This window comes from Aspergillus luchuensis, chromosome 6, assembly GCF_016861625.1.
Source record: "Aspergillus luchuensis IFO 4308 DNA, chromosome 6, nearly complete sequence".
Lineage (NCBI taxonomy): Eukaryota > Fungi > Ascomycota > Eurotiomycetes > Eurotiales > Aspergillaceae > Aspergillus > Aspergillus luchuensis.
The window spans coordinates 3,693,242-3,711,547 of NC_054854.1; the positions used below are offsets into that span (position 1 = coordinate 3,693,242).

The 18,306-nt window shown below is 51.1% G+C and overlaps 8 protein-coding genes across 8 annotated transcripts; 3 read left to right on the top strand and 5 right to left on the bottom strand.

The window, feature by feature from the left end:
• Positions 1-53: 53 nt before the first annotated feature.
• Positions 54-2,413, top strand: AKAW2_61271S (Zn(II)2Cys6 transcription factor; the record flags this gene model as incomplete). Its single annotated transcript, XM_041680844.1, has 7 exons — positions 54-197; positions 281-390; positions 446-890; positions 960-1,111; positions 1,168-1,338; positions 1,395-1,736; positions 1,810-2,413. The coding sequence occupies 7 exons, from the start codon at positions 54-56 to the stop codon at positions 2,411-2,413; spliced, it is 1,968 nt and encodes a 655-aa protein (XP_041546769.1).
• A 2,078-nt stretch (positions 2,414-4,491) lies between these two features.
• AKAW2_61272S (putative MFS transporter) lies at positions 4,492-6,273 on the top strand (the record flags this gene model as incomplete). The annotated part of the gene is made up of 5 exons (XM_041680846.1): positions 4,492-4,657; positions 4,761-4,786; positions 4,851-5,136; positions 5,186-5,600; positions 5,646-6,273. 5 exons carry the CDS (start codon positions 4,492-4,494, stop codon positions 6,271-6,273), a joined length of 1,521 nt encoding a protein of 506 aa, XP_041546770.1.
• Positions 6,274-6,972: 699 nt separating this feature from the next.
• Positions 6,973-8,010, bottom strand: AKAW2_61273A (formate/nitrite transporter family protein; the record flags this gene model as incomplete). The annotated part of the gene is made up of 3 exons (XM_041680847.1): positions 6,973-7,481; positions 7,545-7,665; positions 7,726-8,010. 3 exons carry the CDS (start codon positions 8,008-8,010, stop codon positions 6,973-6,975), a joined length of 915 nt encoding a protein of 304 aa, XP_041546771.1.
• Positions 8,011-9,091: 1,081 nt separating this feature from the next.
• Positions 9,092-10,765, bottom strand: AKAW2_61274A (MFS transporter; the record flags this gene model as incomplete). The annotated part of the gene is made up of 1 exon (XM_041680848.1): positions 9,092-10,765. The coding sequence occupies one exon, from the start codon at positions 10,763-10,765 to the stop codon at positions 9,092-9,094; it is 1,674 nt and encodes a 557-aa protein (XP_041546772.1).
• Positions 10,766-11,819: 1,054 nt separating this feature from the next.
• Positions 11,820-13,296, bottom strand: URG1_1 (uracil-regulated protein 1; the record flags this gene model as incomplete). The annotated part of the gene is made up of 4 exons (XM_041680849.1): positions 11,820-11,968; positions 12,020-12,164; positions 12,226-13,182; positions 13,237-13,296. 4 exons carry the CDS (start codon positions 13,294-13,296, stop codon positions 11,820-11,822), a joined length of 1,311 nt encoding a protein of 436 aa, XP_041546773.1.
• Positions 13,297-13,883: 587 nt separating this feature from the next.
• Positions 13,884-15,324, bottom strand: AKAW2_61276A (URC4/urg3 family protein; the record flags this gene model as incomplete). The annotated part of the gene is made up of 4 exons (XM_041680850.1): positions 13,884-14,506; positions 14,559-14,735; positions 14,792-15,119; positions 15,169-15,324. 4 exons carry the CDS (start codon positions 15,322-15,324, stop codon positions 13,884-13,886), a joined length of 1,284 nt encoding a protein of 427 aa, XP_041546774.1.
• A 388-nt stretch (positions 15,325-15,712) lies between these two features.
• On the top strand, positions 15,713-16,374 carry AKAW2_61277S (uncharacterized protein; the record flags this gene model as incomplete). Its single annotated transcript, XM_041680851.1, has 2 exons — positions 15,713-16,128; positions 16,179-16,374. The coding sequence occupies 2 exons, from the start codon at positions 15,713-15,715 to the stop codon at positions 16,372-16,374; spliced, it is 612 nt and encodes a 203-aa protein (XP_041546775.1).
• A 413-nt stretch (positions 16,375-16,787) lies between these two features.
• FUR1_1 (uracil phosphoribosyltransferase) lies at positions 16,788-17,712 on the bottom strand (the record flags this gene model as incomplete). The annotated part of the gene is made up of 5 exons (XM_041680852.1): positions 16,788-16,845; positions 16,897-17,101; positions 17,171-17,271; positions 17,331-17,478; positions 17,544-17,712. 5 exons carry the CDS (start codon positions 17,710-17,712, stop codon positions 16,788-16,790), a joined length of 681 nt encoding a protein of 226 aa, XP_041546776.1.
• Positions 17,713-18,306: the final 594 nt, after the last annotated feature.

Here is an 18,306-nt window from a genome sequence, read left to right on the forward strand (position 1 = left end):
CAGGGCGACTTCCCCTCGTGTGGTCCGTCTTGTTGTTCCCATCATTGTCATATATGTCCGACTCGCAATCCTCCTCCTCCCGCTTTCTAGCCCCCGCTCCTGGCCAGCCCCCAACTGCCAAGGTGGCGGACAATGTAGTTCAGGGTCGCAAGCACAAGACCACTGCCTGCAAGGCGTGTAAACAGAAGAAGCTCAAGGTGGGATTTCTTCATTAAGCCCGTTGTCACTGGTATCTTCATACCATCACATCGCGTCCTGTTCGTCGGCTGACCCCCTCAAGTGCAGAGGTGATCCACCATGTCAACACTGCGTGGCAAACGGCATCCCGTGCCTGGTCGACGAGATGGCCGACATGCGTCGCAAATACGCCATGAAGCGGGAAATTGGACCGTCTCGAACAAGCGGAAGAGACGCTGCTACGACTCATTGACGCGCTCCGGGAAAGTGAGAGCAAACGTCTCGCTCAGCTCTTGAATCTCATCCGGAGTAATGCCTCCTTCGAGGAGCTCCAAATCTTCCTGGAGCAACAATTCACCGGGCGCGAAATCGAATTGTCCCCAGAACTGCGCGAGATCCAAAGTCAAATATCTCGCCCCTCCGACGATGATGAGGAGGCGCAACCGCCTTCGCAACCCCGATCCTCCCGCCGCGTTCTGGATGTCCGCCGTCTCGCCGATAATCCCGTCTATCAAGTTCCTGCGAAGCCGTGGACAACGGTCACTGACGACGGTGACCTGGTGTCTCACCTCGTTTCGCTGTGGTTGACCTGGACCTATCCGTTCTTCCACTGGCTGGATAAGGATGCTTTTCTACGGGACATGCGGGCCGGCAATCTCGACTGCCGGTTCTGTTCCCGCTTCTTGGTCAATGCCATTCTCTCAGAGGCTTGTGTAGGTGTACCCGATCTTTTGAACATGTACCATTCACCGCAGGACTAACTAACTTGATGCTGATTCTAGTACTACTCTGACTATGCCGAAGTGTTCACCGTTCCCAACGACACGCTCACGCGGGGTGATCATTTCTACGAAGAAGCCCGTCGGCTCTTGGAAGAAGAGGAGGGAGGAGCTACAATACCAACTATCCAAGGTCTATTGGTTCTGTTTATCCGGTATGTGCGTGAAGCTGTATGCAATGTGGGACATGCTAATAGTGTTGGGCCTGCAGGATGGTCCTGATGGGCAAAGACCGATTGGGTTGGATGTACCTGGATCTGGCTATCCGGGGGGCGGAGGAGTATGCGGAACGCCATCCTCCCGGGATAGCCGGCCAGGAGGCAGACCCTGCGTTCGAAGAGGTCGTGAATAGGACTCTCTGGGGAGCCTTCAATATTGCTTCGTAAGTGAAAGCCCGTCTGGAGAACAGGAGCATTTACTAACTGGCATTGGTGGCAGGACGGCGACTGTGTCATTGATGAAGCATATCAACGTCAACCCCCCGCAGCGTCCACGCATCCCCGTCACCCACGGCGACCCGCACGATCTATGGTACCCATACCCGCGAGAGGTGGACGCTGTCCGCGGGCATCACAATTGTGTTTTCGATCGATGGTGCGACTTTTGCTGCATCATGATGCAGATCAGCCAGGGATTTCATGACCCTGAGCACCTGGTTGCCCCGTCGCAGATGATCGGGTTTGTTGATGGCATCTACAAACAGCTCCAGGAGTGGTACGCTCATTTGCCACCGTGCTTAAATGCGGATGTGGCGACCGTCCCCCACGTTTTGAGTATCCAGTGAGTTTTTGCCTCTCCCCTTCACAGGATGCCTCTTGTGTGCGACGCAGTGTGCTGATTCGCCCCACCGTAGTATGTTTTACCATACCACCGTCATGCAGATCTTTGGGTTTCTCCGATCCAACCGTGAAGTGGCCCTGGATGTGTCCACGGCCGCACATGCACGGCAGCTCTGCCTTTCGTCGGCGCGCCGGGTAGCAGCGCTGCTTCGAGTTCATCGCGACAAGTGGGGCATCGACCGGATGGCGCCGTCGACCATTCAGTGGTGCAGCATCGGCATGTTCACCCTCATGGAGGCGCTGGACTCAACAGATAACCGCAACGCCTTCGTTGAGTTGTGCATCATTGCCCGGGCGTTCTCACGGCGCTTCCCACTCGCCAAAGGTATTCTACGCATGATACAGCTCTCCGCGACGCAGACGGAGGTGGCTCTTCCTGAGGAGACCGGCGCGCTGTTTACCGACTTCGAGACGCTGGGCTGGAAGCAGCGCGACGCCGAGGAGTTCAGCAGCTTCTACCCGCATTTTAGCTCGGTAGTGCAGCAGGGGCCGGCGCGCCAGGGGGACGTGGATATGGACCAATTCCTGGCGAAATGGGATGGGTTGAGTCTCTCGCAGACGAACCAGGATTCGGCCGCGTCGGAGTCCGATTCGAAGCGAGGCAGCTCGGCTGACTGAGGATGGCATCGCCCAGCCACCCGTAATCGATTTCTCATGTCTTGACAAATCCGTGACGAAGTAATGAATCATTACCACTAATTCTAGATCAAAAGGTGTTGCATGATTCCCTGCGTACATTTTCTCTTTCTGGATAGCATCATCCCAGTACATCCTTCTCGCCCATATCTCGGGATTCGGTGTCTGCCGGTGTGAAACTTGGCCCCGATGGAATGTCTTGGGGGTGTGGAATCATAGCGATCGACATGTGACGTGTCTCCGTTGCCTGGCGCCCGGAAATTTCTTCCGCCTCCATGTCGCAACACGAAATTAGCGGTCGGCATCCTTTTCCGGTGGAGACTCTCCTCGACTGTGTACTTTCCGGTTATGTTGTGCTCCGCAGCTAGCCCTGCCTTGCTTCGTCCGAGGTGTTCCACCTAATTCATCCCACGTTGTCCGTGCGTTCACGCAGATTACTGTGGGTCAGTGCGTTTGTCGCTGTGAGCTCTTACGGATGGGGAGAGGCATTGGGGTTCTAGCACCGTTATTATCGACTGTTCACTGTCAGGTGTGAAGGAAAAATCTAGGCGTTTGAAGGCATATTAAATGCCAGTCAGGCCTGAAACCGATCATTGGTGGTTGCTTGTGGTGCTTGATGAATAGCCGAGGGTCAAGCAAAGAACGAACAAGCACCATCATCACACCAGTCCAGCCTACATTAGATTGCTTGGCAATGCATTGTAACTACCCACTCTTACTCTCCGGCATTCCTGAGAAATTAACTCAACCCTGTTGGAGTGGTCTGATGCGCTGTGAGATGTATTTTTTCCTCTTCCTTCCCCCTCCAGTGTCCGCCTGAGGATCGATTGCAAGGCGGTCGGAGGCGATTCGCCAATCATATCAAACAGCGTCGACGATCAGGTTGCGGGCCATATTCCACGATCCGTCGGAGCTGGCCATCTCCACTGCGATGCTGCTCCCCTGCCAGGAATTGGTTTCCGTGGTGCTTCATCTTCTACGTCATTGTGCCGGTCAAGCGGATACTTCGGGATCTGGTTCAAATCCAGCTTGCATGAGGACTGATACAATTGGTGTCGCGGGGTTTGAAAAGTGTAACCCCCTTGGAGATTGGTGCGCGGGATTTTTTTTTTTTTTGTTCGGAATGGCCGTTCATGGTCCAGAAATGGGTTGCATCGTTTACTTTGTACAAAGAAGTGCGATCGGTGAATGGGTCGCATTGTTACATCACCGTCCTAGTTTTAGCCTTCGTTCGATGGGTCTGTTAGGGGCTTCGGTGATGAATGACCCTCCTATCCACTATCATCTGACTGTCTCGGGGTTCTCCTGCCTGTTTGAATTCCGAAGCTGGGTCTTATCTGGTCAGATGCCTCCACTCGAGTGCTAGTATGCAGCTGTAGTACGGAAATAATTTTCGACGGTATATATATATATATGTCCTGTCACCTAGTAGATGAACCTTGCTGCCCGCCTACTATTATTCTCGCTATCCGAGTTTATTACACGTATGTAATGCTATAGTAGCACTACTACATGATCAATACCAGACATCATGAATAAACAACTACATTTGTACCCTTTGCATGGGTGTCCCTTTTACTGAACTCACCAGTTGTCCAACTGTGGCACAAATGTAGATGGTAGCCAGTATCTACCCGTCAACGAACTTTATTGTTGTGCGCACGGAGCACAGTCCTCCGCCAACATTTCTCTCTCTATTGTGTATGCTACTCTTGCCTCAACGTGAACAAAATGTGCAACAATACTATTCCGCAGCACCATTAATGAGTATAGACCAAGCAAATTATAAGCATTAAAATCATCAACTAAATTGACAATTCCTCCATCTTCAACCCCGATACTGCGACCGTCACAATCCCCGGCTGCCAGACAGACAAGACAGACAGAGAGACAGACAATGGCATTGAACTACCCGAAAGCTTAAAATTAAACCCACGCGGGCCAGACAATCTAATCAACCCACCCACCATGGGTAGGATCTACGCGTCTTTCCATCCCGCCATTGAAATTTTCACTCACCACCACTGCATCCCCCATCTGCATATTACACCTCCAGAATCATGATTCAGGTTGAATCGCAGACAATAGCTGCGTCTGCGACTGCACCCGCGGATAAAGATGTCGCCTGGGCCATAGTCAGTGAAGAAGCGGGGGAGATTGACCCCGCCGTGGAGAAGAGGGTGCTGCGCAAAATTGATGCATTTTTTATGCCTGCTATGTTGATTGGTTTGTCATATCTATCTTCTTTGTTTGGATGCTTGGTAGTTGTTTTGTTCAAGATGATTGGTTAAATGGGTAAATTAGCATATTGTTGACTTGTGGATTATAGGTTATGGGTTTGTTTACTGGGATAAGGTTCGTTTTGAGTATACCTCGAGTTGATATGTCTCCGTCAATTAACTAGGGCTATTGTTTGCAGGCCATCCTTGGAAGTGCATCACTTTTCGGCATGACAACCGATTTGCAGCTCCAAGTCATGGATTACTCCACTTCGCCTGCCACCAAGGATACCTCCCGTCTCAGCTGGGCCACCTCCATCTTCTACTTTGGTATGATGGCCGGATTGTACCCTATGACCTTTGTCCTGCAGCGATTTCGCATTCAGCATGTCCTGGGTCCGGTCGTAATGCTGTGGGCCATTACCTGTGCTGCGACGGCGGGAGTAACTTCGTGGCAGGGGCTGTTTGTGCAACGGTTTTTCCTGGGTATTCCTCCTGCTCTACGTTCACATGTCATAATTTACTGACTATATAGGCTTCGTTGAGAGTGTCATTCCTACCGGTTTCATGACGGTTGTCAGTGGATATTACACGCAGGACGAGCAGAGTCTGCGACAGGCATGGTGGTTCTCCGGTACGGGATGGTTTACCATCATCGGAAGTGCGCTCAACTATGCGTTTGGACAGATCGAATCTGGGAGTCTCAAATCTTGGCAGTATATCTACATCTTTGCCGGCGTGCTCACCTTCCTATTTGGGATTTGGTGCTGCTTCATGCCTAACTCCCCTGTCGAGGCGTGGTTCCTGACCCATGAGGAGAGGGTCGTGGCCGTGGAGCGCCTGCGTCGGGGACAGACCGGTGTGCGCTGCCAGGTGATCAAGAAAGATCAAATTGTGGAATCATTCCTGGACATCAAATTGTATTTGATCGCTATTATGATGGCTGCAGCGTGAGTAACCCGTCACACATGAGAAGCGTCGCTAATACATCCTAGGTATACCATCAACGGCGCCATTTCCGGATTCGGCCCCCTGATCGTATCAACCTTTGGCTACAACACCCTCGACTCCATCCTGTTCCAGTTCCCTGTGGGTGGCGTCTGCCTCATCTTCATCCCTCTCTGCGGCTACATCGGCATGCGCGTCCCAAACACGCGCATCCCCATGCTCATCGCCTGCTGTCTTCCCGTCATCGCCGGCTGCGTAATGATTTGGAAGTCCGAATGGGGATACCACCCGGCAGTTCCAGTTGCCGGATACGCCATCACCGGCTTCTTCGGACCTGTGGTCAGCCTTATCATCACTCTCGGCGCCAGTAACGTCGCCGGCGCGACGAAAAAAACCGTCATGGCGGCTACCGTGTTCGTCGCCTACACTGTGGGCAACATCATCGGGCCGCAGTTAGTGAACAGCAAGACCGTCGACCAGCACTACCCCGAGCTATGGGAGGGAATGGTGATCTGCTACTGCATCACCATCGCGGCGGCGGTAGCATTGTACATTGTATTGTGGCGTGAGAACCGGCGTCGCGACGCCATGGATTTGGACGAGAGCCAGCGTGATAAGTTGGCCTTCCAGGATCTGACGGACAAGCAGAACCCGTTCTTCCGCTACGTGCTGTAGCAGCAGCAGCAGCAGCAAGGCCTATGTGTATTATTATTCATCATTATTAGTTAGACCAGTAGAATATTCCACTCCATCATCCACTGTAATGATTACTCAGATCACCTTCTGTGCGATCTTCGCCTCCCTCTTCTCTACCCGCTGTAACATCCTCTCACTCTGCTGTGACCGCTTTGTGCCTCTTTTCTCACGCTGCTTGAGCAACTTGTCCATCTGGCGTTGCAGTTGCTTCAAGTCCCTCTTCAGGTAATCCTGCAAATCCCTATACTTGGAGTGACCCTCCCAACGGACCAGACAATCTCTCCGCAGTCCTCTTCCTAACCATCACCTTGCATTGCCCCATTTCACCTCCTCTATTCTCACAAGTACCTCCTTCTTAGCAACCCTGCCTCCCTAATATCCTTCATAGCCCGTGCATGTCTCCGGAAAAGCACCGGAAACTGTCTCTGAGCGAGCCACTCCTGAGGACAAGATGGACGCCTGATCACCAGCAAGGATAGACACTTCTAGTAAGTACACGACGCGAGAGCTAAGATTGGCCCTGGGATATATTCACTCCACACAGATTTGTCAATTGATGTGTTGTAAGACTGAAACTTAAACTTATTAAATTAGCAATTACTATTGTTATCACCACCACCCTCATTACATCTACCCATCCAACACATTATATGTAATCCATACCTTCAGAAAAACGGTTCAAACCGCCCCCGCCATCGCCTCAACATCATCCTTGCCACCCGCCGTCGCAGGCGTCCCTGTCACCGAAGTACCGGCCATACCTTGCCTCCTCAACCCAGCCAGAGTAATACTCTCTCCCTGAAGGAGATACATATACCAGTAGTACGTTCCTACGAACAGCCCACCCCCGATGATATTTCCCAACAAGGTCGGGATTATCCCCTTCCACACATATAACCCCACCGTGATGTCCGGCGCATCCAACCAAATGGCCAGCGGGATGAAGGTCATGTTCGCCACGACGTGATCAAATCCGAGCGACACGAAGGCGAAGATCGGCCACCAGATGCCCATGATCTTTGATGCGAGGTCACGGCCCTGTAGGCCGAAGAAACAGGCCAGACAGACGAGCCAGTTGCAGCCGATGCCGCGGAGGAAGATTTGTTGGAAGTGTGGAGTTACTTGTTTTTTTGTGGCGAAGGAGATGACTTCGCTTTTGTAGGGGTCTGCGGAGAAGACTTCGCCGTCTGTAATATTGTTAGGATTGTCGGTTTAGGGAATAAGGGAGAGAGAAGGGAGAAGGAAAGTACAGCCAAAGATAATCGCTACGACAAATAGCGATCCGCAGAGATTTCCCCAGAATGTGATGAACCAGTGGAGCAGCATCTTCCACCAAGGGAGTTGGCGCTGTAAGGCTGCGACCGTTGTGAACTGGTATCTATCATTCAGTGCTACATTCATTGGAATTGGGGAGTGAGGAGAGGGACAAACCATGAAAGATCCAGTGCACAAATCCGCCCCTGTCAGGATGATCATGCACAATCCATACGGGAACACCAATGCACTAATCGTGCGAATCAACCCCGGTGCATTCTCCTGGAACCAGGTACTCGTGTTCGTGCTCAGGGCGGTTCCGCATGCCAAGGCAAGTAGACATCCTGCGGAGACGGCGCTGAGGAAGACCTTGTCGAGGCGGGTATTGCCCTTGACGATACCTGCTCGGGCGACGAGGTTGATTACCTCCGTGGGGGTGTATGCGTCTATGCTGATAGACATGGTGAGGGTATCTAGTATGCGGTGGGTGAGTTGAGGTATTCAGACTGACCTACGTGGGGAAGTGAAGACCAGACAGCCCTATATACACAACTGCAGCACTGCGTAGAGCGAAAACAAACAGTCAGGACCAATCATATAGCGCGTATAACTTCTTATCGGATCGGCATCCAATACTCAGATTCAGGCTGGATAGAGTTCAGCCCCAGCATGTCGAGGGTCCCGCTGGGGTTCTTGCCAAGACCGGCCCGGACGAGTCACAGCTTCGCATCTTATCAGCACTGAGTCTGGCATGTCGACATCTCCGCGGTGAACTCGGCTGCTATTCAAGGGATGACTAGCATTTGAGGGGAGTAGCGTGGTAATTGGCTAGTTGGTTTGTGTCTAGCATGAATGAACCCGGGATATCCCTGCATCCCCGAACACCTTATCATCGCAATTGCCGGGGAACATCTGTTCATTGATGGAGTGGGGATCTAATGCCTGTGCGCGACTCCATCAATGAGACTATTGTGTTGATCTATCATGGCTATTGTTCTCGTGGTTACTTGTTGGTGGAGGCTTATCGGGGAGAAGCTTCGTTGAGCGGGACTGAAAGCGATGGTGGTGATTTAGAGTTCGATAAGCTGGTTCTCTGGCCTTGGTTGACATGATAGGGCTTCATGTCAGCGTGACAGGATGGTGATCTTCAGTGGTTCGGCTAAAGTCGACCAGTTACTTCTGTCATGGTATGGTCGGAATTTAGGATAAGTAGGTGTGACTGTGGGTGCTTATCATAATCAGCGGTGGCAGCTATTACACCATCCAAATTGGTAATTATGATGAAAGTGATCAGAGATATTCTGTAGACACCTCATCAGGGTCTGTAGAGAACGCAATTGAATCGGAAGACAAAATAATTCCACAATAGTGACTTTCTCGAAGTTGCATGAACCAATTGCGACTCACATATTGGCAGCCAACATATTTGTCTTTTTCCCCGACTGCACTTAGGTTCACATCTGTTTCACATGCATGCAACTCAAACTCATATTATGGTATCTCTATATCTGTATATACTCTAAATCTATATATGTCTATGTACTCACTTCTGCTCTGCAGCCTGTGACATCCCCGGCTCCCCATCCGCCGGCACCATAGGCTCATCCTTAACTGGCCTCTCCTTTTCCACCACATCCGACTTGCGCTTCGCATTTTCCTGCAACTTGCGCATATAGCGATCCGACTCCGCTGAATACTTGCAATGCGTTCGAATCACCGCACCATACTTGTAGAACAAAAACGGCGCAGGCATACACAACAGCGACAGAAACGCCGGGATCGACGGCGCCCAATGAATGCCCACTCCATCATACATATACGGCGCAATAATGGGAAACACCGCACCGAAGATCGACCGCAACACCGTATTCGCAGCCAACACCGACGCCGCATAGATGGTATACGAATCAATCAGATAATTCATAACCCCAAGGTAAATCAAAATCACCCCAAACCCGAAGGGTGCCGTCGCAATAATGCTCACGATCCAATGAATCGACGGATAATCCGTCCACGCGAACCAGAACTGACTGATCGGGATCGCCAATGCCCCGGGCATACACTGGATGAGTCTCGTCTCCGGCGGTGCAAAACCTCCGTGTTGTTCCTGCACCTTGATGTAATGCAGATTGGCGGGAATCGTGCACGCACACCCCAGTATCATCCCCACCGCAATGCCCAGGAAAGCCAACCCGCCCACACCGGGATTCCACCCGCGCACATCCTCATACACAATCGGGAACGCAGCGAAGAACATGTACAGCGTCCCATACACGATGGCAATGTACAGCGCGAACAACAGCACAATCGGCTCACGAAACAACAACACCCACGGCCGAGACATCGTCGTCTTCAACAACCTCGGCAAGGAGACCGTCCCCTTATCCAACTCAATCTTACTCCGATAAACCCGCCCCGTCAGCTGCGAGAGCCGATCCGCGCGGAGTCGCAACAGCCGCGGCGCATACGTCTCAGGGATAGAGACCGCCATGAGCAGCCAGATAAACCCAGCCAACGCAGCCAAGAACCCCTCCACCCAGCGCCATCCGGCGCTCATGCCCAGAAACCCGCCGATGATGGGTCCAATCGCAGGGCCAAGGAACGGCGCTGCGGCATACAAACTCAACGCTAAGCCGCGCTGCCGCGCCGTGAACATATCGGAGATGGTACCGCCTGCGTTGGTGAAAGGAGCGGAACCAAACGCGCCGGCGAAGAACCGCAGAATGCAGAGCGTCCAGATATTCTGGGCGCCGGCACAGCCCGCTGAGAAAGCGGCCATGCCCATGCAGCTGAAGAAGAAGGGGAGCTGGCGCCCGAAGACTTCACTGAAGGGAGCCCAGAGGAGGGGGCCGACGGCGAAGCCGAGGACGAAAAGTGAAAGACCGATTGTTGCGACTTCATCGCTGACGTTGAAGTAGGCGGTGATTTCGCTGACGCTGCCGCTGTATACTGAGGAGGTGAGGGACACGGTCAACGTGCAGGAGGCTACGATGAGAGTGATGGCGACTTTGCGGCCCAAGCCGAAGAGCATCGGGTTGCGGTTGTCGTTCGGGATCCAGGACACGACGTACGGGTCATCTTCGGTTCCGTTGCCGGGGAAGTCGTATTCCAGGACTTCTTGAGTGATGGCTGCTTGATCGGTGAGGAGGCGCCAGAAGGGGATTTTGGACCGGTAGACCCCTGGTGGGAGGGGTCCTTTGGTGAGGTTGTCCTCCATGTTGTGGATGTTTTAGTCAAACTTTTCTATTAGTTTTTTAGAATTGGCGGAAACTTTTTGAACGGAATTTTTCATGGGATATAGGGCCTGGCGCAGCCAGGGGCATTAGAAGGGTATCAACAACGAACGACAGCGCACATGGCAAACCAGTGAGCGAAATAACAGCGATAAGCAGAAGAATCCGGCCGACCACTCATTTATCACTAAAATTCTATCGCTTGCGTTGAAACCGGAAACTAAAGAAAAGACACTAAAAAAACGGGGCACTCCGTGTGGCATCCCGACCCACTTTGCTGTTGGAACTCCGAGTTGCCACTCATCCAGCAGCACACAAACATGCTCTCAGTGATTGGTAAGTTGAATTGATTTTTAATCGTCTTCTGGATGCTGCAGAGCAATCTGTAATACGTGTCTTGCATTGGGCTAACACCCATTTTCGCTTGCGTGATAGGCATGTCCAAATCCCGAGGAGTGGTGAGATCGGATATCGGCACGCCTGGGTCTCGGGAGGCTTGGACCCAACCTCGGTTGGAGGTCAGCGCAGACAATTATGCTAGTGCTAATGTAGTGTATAAGCTCGGTTAAGCACTGGCTTGGCTCTGGTTCAAGTTGCCCGATGAGGTCCATTCTGGTCATATTTGTTTCTGACTGACTATGTCGAAGTCAATACTATGTGCTGTTCCTTGGTAAATAGATTCGGTTGCATGGCACAACTCTTCGGTAGTGCTTCTTTTCCGGAGCTTTTTAACCAATCATAAATTCGCCATTTGCGTAATCGGTGCGACCTGCAATAAGAAGCTACTCCATCCTCACACCGATCATGCTTTCGATAAAAAGCTACATCTAGTCGATTACTATGCACTAGACCAGTCGTAATCTGCAACCATCCTTCTTGTTGTCCTGTTGAATTATCCTAGGGCATGGGAACCACGTGGCGAATTTCCGAAACTCAAAATTATCATTCAATGATACATCTACACTAAGCTGGTATATAGAAAAATCAGTGCTACCTGACGTGTCAGCTCTGACGAAAACCCATGAACTCTTGATGGATTTATTGACTCACCGTCACATCCTCCCAAGACTCCCACCCACGTCCCTTAACCTGCTTGAGGTCTTCTTCTGTAATCTCCTTTCCGGTCGAGAAGTACCCAGAATGGATCTTCGCATCGATCTCTACGCGCGAATCTTCCGGGATCATATCTAATCCAGTTAGCCACAAACCATCATATCAGCAAAAGCAAGCGAACTCACCATCCGGAATAGGAACACGTTCATAAATCGGAATGCCCTGCTCGACGATCGCATCATGCTTCATATTCGACATAGACAGCATGCGATCAATCTTCGTAATGCCCAACCAATGCAGGATATCCGGCATCAGAGCCTGAAATCTCATCTATAGCGCCATTAGCATCAACCCCACCCACACCTCCCAAATGCAAAGAATGAACACTCACATCCTTAGTTCCCGCAATATTCTCCGTCCTCTGAAAATACTTATCGGCAGTATCCCCACCCCTCTTCCTAGAATTATACACCAAATACTTCACCACCTCACCCAGCGCCCTCCCCTCCTTTCGGAAATAAATCACCACTCCACTCCCACCCCCCTGCGCCTCCTTAATCGCCTCCTCAATCCCAAACGTCAAATACGGCCGACACGTACAAATATCCGACTGAAACACATCCGATCCATTACACTCATCGTGAATCCGCAGCGCCAGCCGCATCTCCGGATCAGATACCCTCTCGGGAGGCCCAAAGATATACACCGTCAGTCCGCCGATCGGCGGAAGAAACACCTTCATGTCAGGTCTGGTAATCAACTCCGGATAGCTTCCCCCCGTGTGTTCGAACAACGCGCGCCGGAGATCCTTCTCCGATACGCCGAACCGATCAGCCACGCCGGGGAGATACCACACGGGCTCCACGGCTACTTTGGTCACCTTCACATCCCCACCTTCATTGAGCACGATGTTCCCATCGATAGGCACCCGACCGCGGGAAATCGCATTCGTTATTTCAGAGACACGCATCGTCGCCCTCGTCACAGCGATGGTCGGCCGTACGTCGACCCCCTCCTCCAGATACTTCCCGTAGTGCTTGACGATATCATGACCGAACGGATCCATCGAGACGATCTTGCTCTTGTCGCCCCATGCATCTTGGTAGGGGAAATTGAATGTCGGCTGTGTGTTGAGAAAGTTCGGGCGGAAGTCGGGTTCCAAGTCCCCTGAGGCGATGGCGAGCGCGGTGTAGAATGAGTAGCTGCCGCCGTGGGCGCCGATCGCGTTGCGCTTACTGAGGGTGTTTTTGCTGCGGGAGACGATGACGGGACCGCGGGTCTCTGGGGTTGAGGAGCCCCAGGTGAGGGGGATGGGGTTGGCGACGCTTTGGGAGGGGTAGGTTGTTAGCTGTGGTGGTTAGTTGTTTAATTTTATTGGAGCTGCGGGGAGGGGAAGGCGTACGACGATGCGGTTGCTGTAGGCGTCCGTTTTGGAGGGAGGTTCTTGTGTTGCTGTTGGCATGGTGGGTGGGTGGATGTGATATTGAGATGGATGATAGGGAAATGAAAAGGAGTTAGATGGGATAAAAGGTGTACGAGACGTGATGATGAGAGTTCTTACAGGGGAGTGGTAGGTTTATATGCTTGTAGTGACTTCTGTTCAGATTGCTATTTAGGGTGGATGTTGTGCTGGAGTGGATGGGCGATAGGGTGCTTCCGCTTCCTGACTATCTGGGGACAACTGGACAGAGCTATCAGCGTCCTCATGATGGAGTAGCTCCGATAGTAGCTTAGATACGATCGATCTCTCGATGATAGAGACCCTGGGTGCGTCTGATAGCCAATCAGAGTGGCCGATAAGCAGTGGCTGCCGCTTATCTTGTCTAATCTTATCTCTGGCGCTATCTACATCTACCGCAACAGTATGACTTGTATAGTTACTGGTTAGTAGTCAACGTTGTGCAGTGAGTTGGTTTGAATATTCCGGTAATTATGTATAGAAGTAATATATGTAGGGGGGGAAGTTAGAGGAGATACATGGAGTACACCGGTTACAATACCATAAAATAAGAGGAGAACAGCGTTCTTATTGCACTATCAAGGCTACATCTAGAACAAAGTGCCATCTCCAGAGTTCAAGATCGGGCTCGACTTCGTCTCAGGCCTGTACTTCGCCGCCAACTCCCTGCCCGCCTTCCATGATCCTGCCTCCAACATCTGCGGCAATGACAACTGCACAGCCCCAAACTTGCCGCTCTGCAGAATCCGTTCGTGTAGCTTATCAAGCAACGCAACAGTCATGGCCCGCCACTCTACAATCTCTCCATCTGCAACGGCAAAGCACGGAAGGCTTCCGCCTGAGGTCCGTAGTCCACGCTCTTGCGCCTCGGGCTTAAGTGTCAATACGCCCATGTCTATGAATAATCCTCCGTTACGGTACTCCGGGAGTCCGGTTCCCAGCTCTGCGTTTTGCCATTTTAGGGACAGAAGTCGCTCGAATGGAACTTTGAGAGAGTATGCGAGCCACTGTGTGAGCTTGTGGAAGGGTTGAATACTGTCTGTAGTTGAGGATGGTGATTGCTCTGCGAGCACGGCGAGTGGCCAGGCGTCGCCGATGGGGTAACCGTTCACTTTGGTGCGGTCGGATGGCCAGATGGGAATGAGTGTTTTCTGTAGGACATCCCAAAGAACCAAGTAATCGATGGAGCCTTTGCTCATAGCAAGGAGGTAGTCTGTGGTGTCTCGTTAGTCGCTATGTACTCTAAAGCGCCTATGTTAACTGACCTGCGATTTGCCCTGGACGGCCGGACGGGCCAAAAATCTCAGGGAGGTTTCTCAACGACTCGCCCAGTCGTTGGAGAATCTGGACCCGGGCAGAAGCTCCAAGAAGTGGGTTGCTGGAATCATCGACTTGAAAGCCGCGAAGTAGTGTGTCCACGCTGAGGGTCCGCAGGGCCTCTCCTATTGTTCATCGTGAGCAATGACATCTCCCTGCCGACACCGCAGACAGCACGTACCATGTACCACATCCTTCCTTTCGGATCCCTTGTTGGCAAAGTCACCGTTCAAGAACATATACAGCGATGCGACCGCAATACCCTCGCTGCGGGTGAAGACGGCCCCGGTCTCTTTCTCTACATAACGCCAAGTATCTCCCGCACCGGCATCGAGAAGCACGGAGACGAAAAATAGATCCAACAGACTTCTGACTTTTTCTTTATCATCATATCCGGATGCATCCCATCGCTCGATCAGTTTCTGGATTCGAGGCACACCGCCTACGTCGAAGTGCTGCCAGCGACCGTGGGGAGGGATTTGGTCGTAGCGGTCCGGGCCGAAGTCGCGCTGAGTAGATGGTTAGGGATGGTTTATGAATGTATAAGAGGCTATTTACCTGGATTATGCCTGCAACGTAGTCTACGGTCGCATCGAGACGCTCAGGGTGGTAGTCGTAGTGGTGCAGCTTTCCTTGTTCAGCGAGGCGGAAGACGATATTCGCTCTCTCGCGTACGGCTTCCAGACGAAGCAAGTGTCTGGTATTGGAGTCCATCGTGTTTCCTTAGCCAGATAATGCAATTTTCTTGCAAATTTTTCGAGTGTACTTTGAGAACTTCTCTTCTTGTCTTGATACAAAGAGAAGATAGACGTGTTGTCAACAAAGAATGTTACACTGGATGAGGGGATGAGCACAACAAAGCGGGGAAGGCGCTTATCGCCTCGGCTGATACGGTATCTTATCTGATACCAGCGACGATAACCGCCTAGTGAAAATGGGCGGAACAACTATGAGATCGGAGGATGCCACAGTGAACATATCATTCTGTATCTTAACAAAGTCAACATATTTATAGCAGGGCATATCCACTACATTGCACGTCAAGCATACATTTCCATTCATTTCTCTTCTCGTTACATCAATACCACCCACTGTACCCATCATGACAGTCACACTACCCGCCAATGTTGATCAACCTCAAAATGATACTTTCACATCCCTTCTCTCACAACTCAGGGATCGATTCCTCAAGCCCTCCAAAGTACGCAGCCTAGTGCGCGACATGACAGCAACCATGACAAAGAGCCTGCACGTCGACGTACCCAAAGATGAAACGATAGCTATCATCGTGGTGCTACGCTCCGGTCTCGCTATGTTCGATGGTTTCGTGGACAACATTCCTGAAGATGTGTCGACAACCGTCTATCACATGGGTATATTCAGGGACCAGGCGTCGTTGCAGCCGGTTGAGTACTACAATAAGTTACCCGTGAAGCCGGCGCACATCAAGCAGGCTTATATTTTGGATCCGTTGATTGCCACGGGTGGTACAGCCGCTGCGGTTATTAGTATATTGAAGTGAGTTTCAAGGTTACTGTAATGTTCTGATTAGTCACTAATTATGTCAGGGATTGGGGAATCGAGAAGGTTACATTTCTCACTATGCTGTCTACACCGGTTGGTCTGGGACATGCAGCTGCCGTGTGGCCCGAGGGTAGCCGATTTGTGGTGGGTGCAATTGATCCTGACGTGGATGCGAAGGGGTATGTTCAGCCTGGAGTTGGGGATATTGGGGATAGGCTCTATGGAACAGTATTTGATTAGAACATATACGTAATAGAATTGTACAAGATCGAGAAGCTTACATTTGCACCTTCGCTCTTGCCAAATCGAATACAATCTGTACCCTTTTCTCGCCCTTCGATCGCTTGAATCAGTTGACCGTTTGGAATCAGAATCAAATGTTTGGCATTGCAGACAGTTCTAGACATCCGGAGGTCCTAACACATATTCTATGTCAACTGCTCAAGATCAAGAATAGGTCCAGAAAGCTAGCCTGCTAAACAGCACCATACGTTCAGACAAGGCTCAAGAATACAATCTTATCAATAAAGTACTAGCCATTCCCTTATATAAAGCGAAAGAATATTTACAAATCCCCGGGATTCTAAGAACCAACCCGTCACCTGTACACCTCAGTAGACAGCCTAAACCCTATAGCGAGCCCAATTCCACTCCTAATGAGTGGTTCCATAGTACCTGTCACCAAAGTCTCCCAGACCAGGACTAATGTAGCTAAAGTAAAGTCAGCAACCGATCTACTTCAAATAAAATAAGCACACTTACTTCTGAGCAGTCAACTCCGCATCCACCGCCGCAGCAACAACCTTCAGGCCCGGAAACCTGCCAGAAACAACATCCAGTCCCTTCTGCGACGACACCACATTAACAAGAACAATAGATTCCTCAGGAACACCATTGCTCGTCAAGTTCTCTACAGCTTTGATCACAGATCCGCCGGTCGCGAGCATGGGTTCCAGGAGCAGGACGACTAGATCATTGTTAGTGTGTTCTCCTCTCTGCCAACCAATAATCCATCACAAGAGAAGATAAAACATACTATCATCCGTAATCCCCGCCGGCAACTTCGAGTAATAGATCTTGGCGATGCTAGTCTCCTCATCGCGCTGGATGAGCAGCTTACCGAAACTAAGGGGTCCACTGCGCATCCTTATTCAGCACACTTGAACACTCTCCAAATACAGAAAGAAAACACTCACGTCCAAGTATCCCGCAGCGCCTGTTCCATACAGGCACCGGCACGGAGGATACTGACACCGCAAACACCCTTCGTGAACCGGATTCCGGTGTAGGGCTTGTTGATCGGAGTAGTGACAGTGTACTCTTCTGCGGGGACGTGGCCCAATGCTATACATTTACATAAGCCGTTGTTCCAATGATTAGAAGCTCATTGGATATAGAGCAATACTTACCGGCCGTGATCAACCGGCGCACAACCTTCTCCACAGCAGCGGAAAAGTCCCGATCATTGGTATTCAAGTCCCGGATGATGGTCATCAAATTAAGTAGAGACCGGTCCTGTTCCAGGACCGTGATGCGGTCCATTTGGGTAGTCCAGGCTGCTGCGCCAGAGGATTCCATGGCGTGGATTTAAGTTTGGACTATTTTTTCGATTGGCCGGAAGTGGGCGGAGTGATGTGTGAGGTGTTGTGATGGATTGTTGATTGAAATGGATAATTTGGACCACTCGGTGGATAGGACTGACTATATGGTATAGATTGAACGACTTTGGGCTTAGTCTCGACCGGCGCTGATTTAGTCGCGTGCTTTACGCCTATCGTTTGAAAGAAAGGCGGAGTGAAAATTCGAAGAGAAAAAAGCGCGGGGTTTTGCGGTGCGAAAGGACGATAAGATAAGCAGGGTTGGGGATCTAATCTAATCTTATCTGGGTTGGGTGTTGTGCCTGGGAGGAGTGCTCCGAAGTTTTTGTGTCGGTCGCTATTGTTCAGAAAGGATATTAAGTGCTGAGTCGCATCTTCTATGATATTACAAGCACTCAACATGGTACTTGAGAGCGTGCAGTCGTAATGGCTACCATATGACTCACCCTACGCTCCGACTCCTAGAAATTGGAACTTAATATATTTCTGTTGGTAATGGAGATAGTAGGCTCGGAAGAGTATGAAGAGTGGCAGAAGCCATCTATGTGATAGCACGAAGCTTCACTCAAGGAAA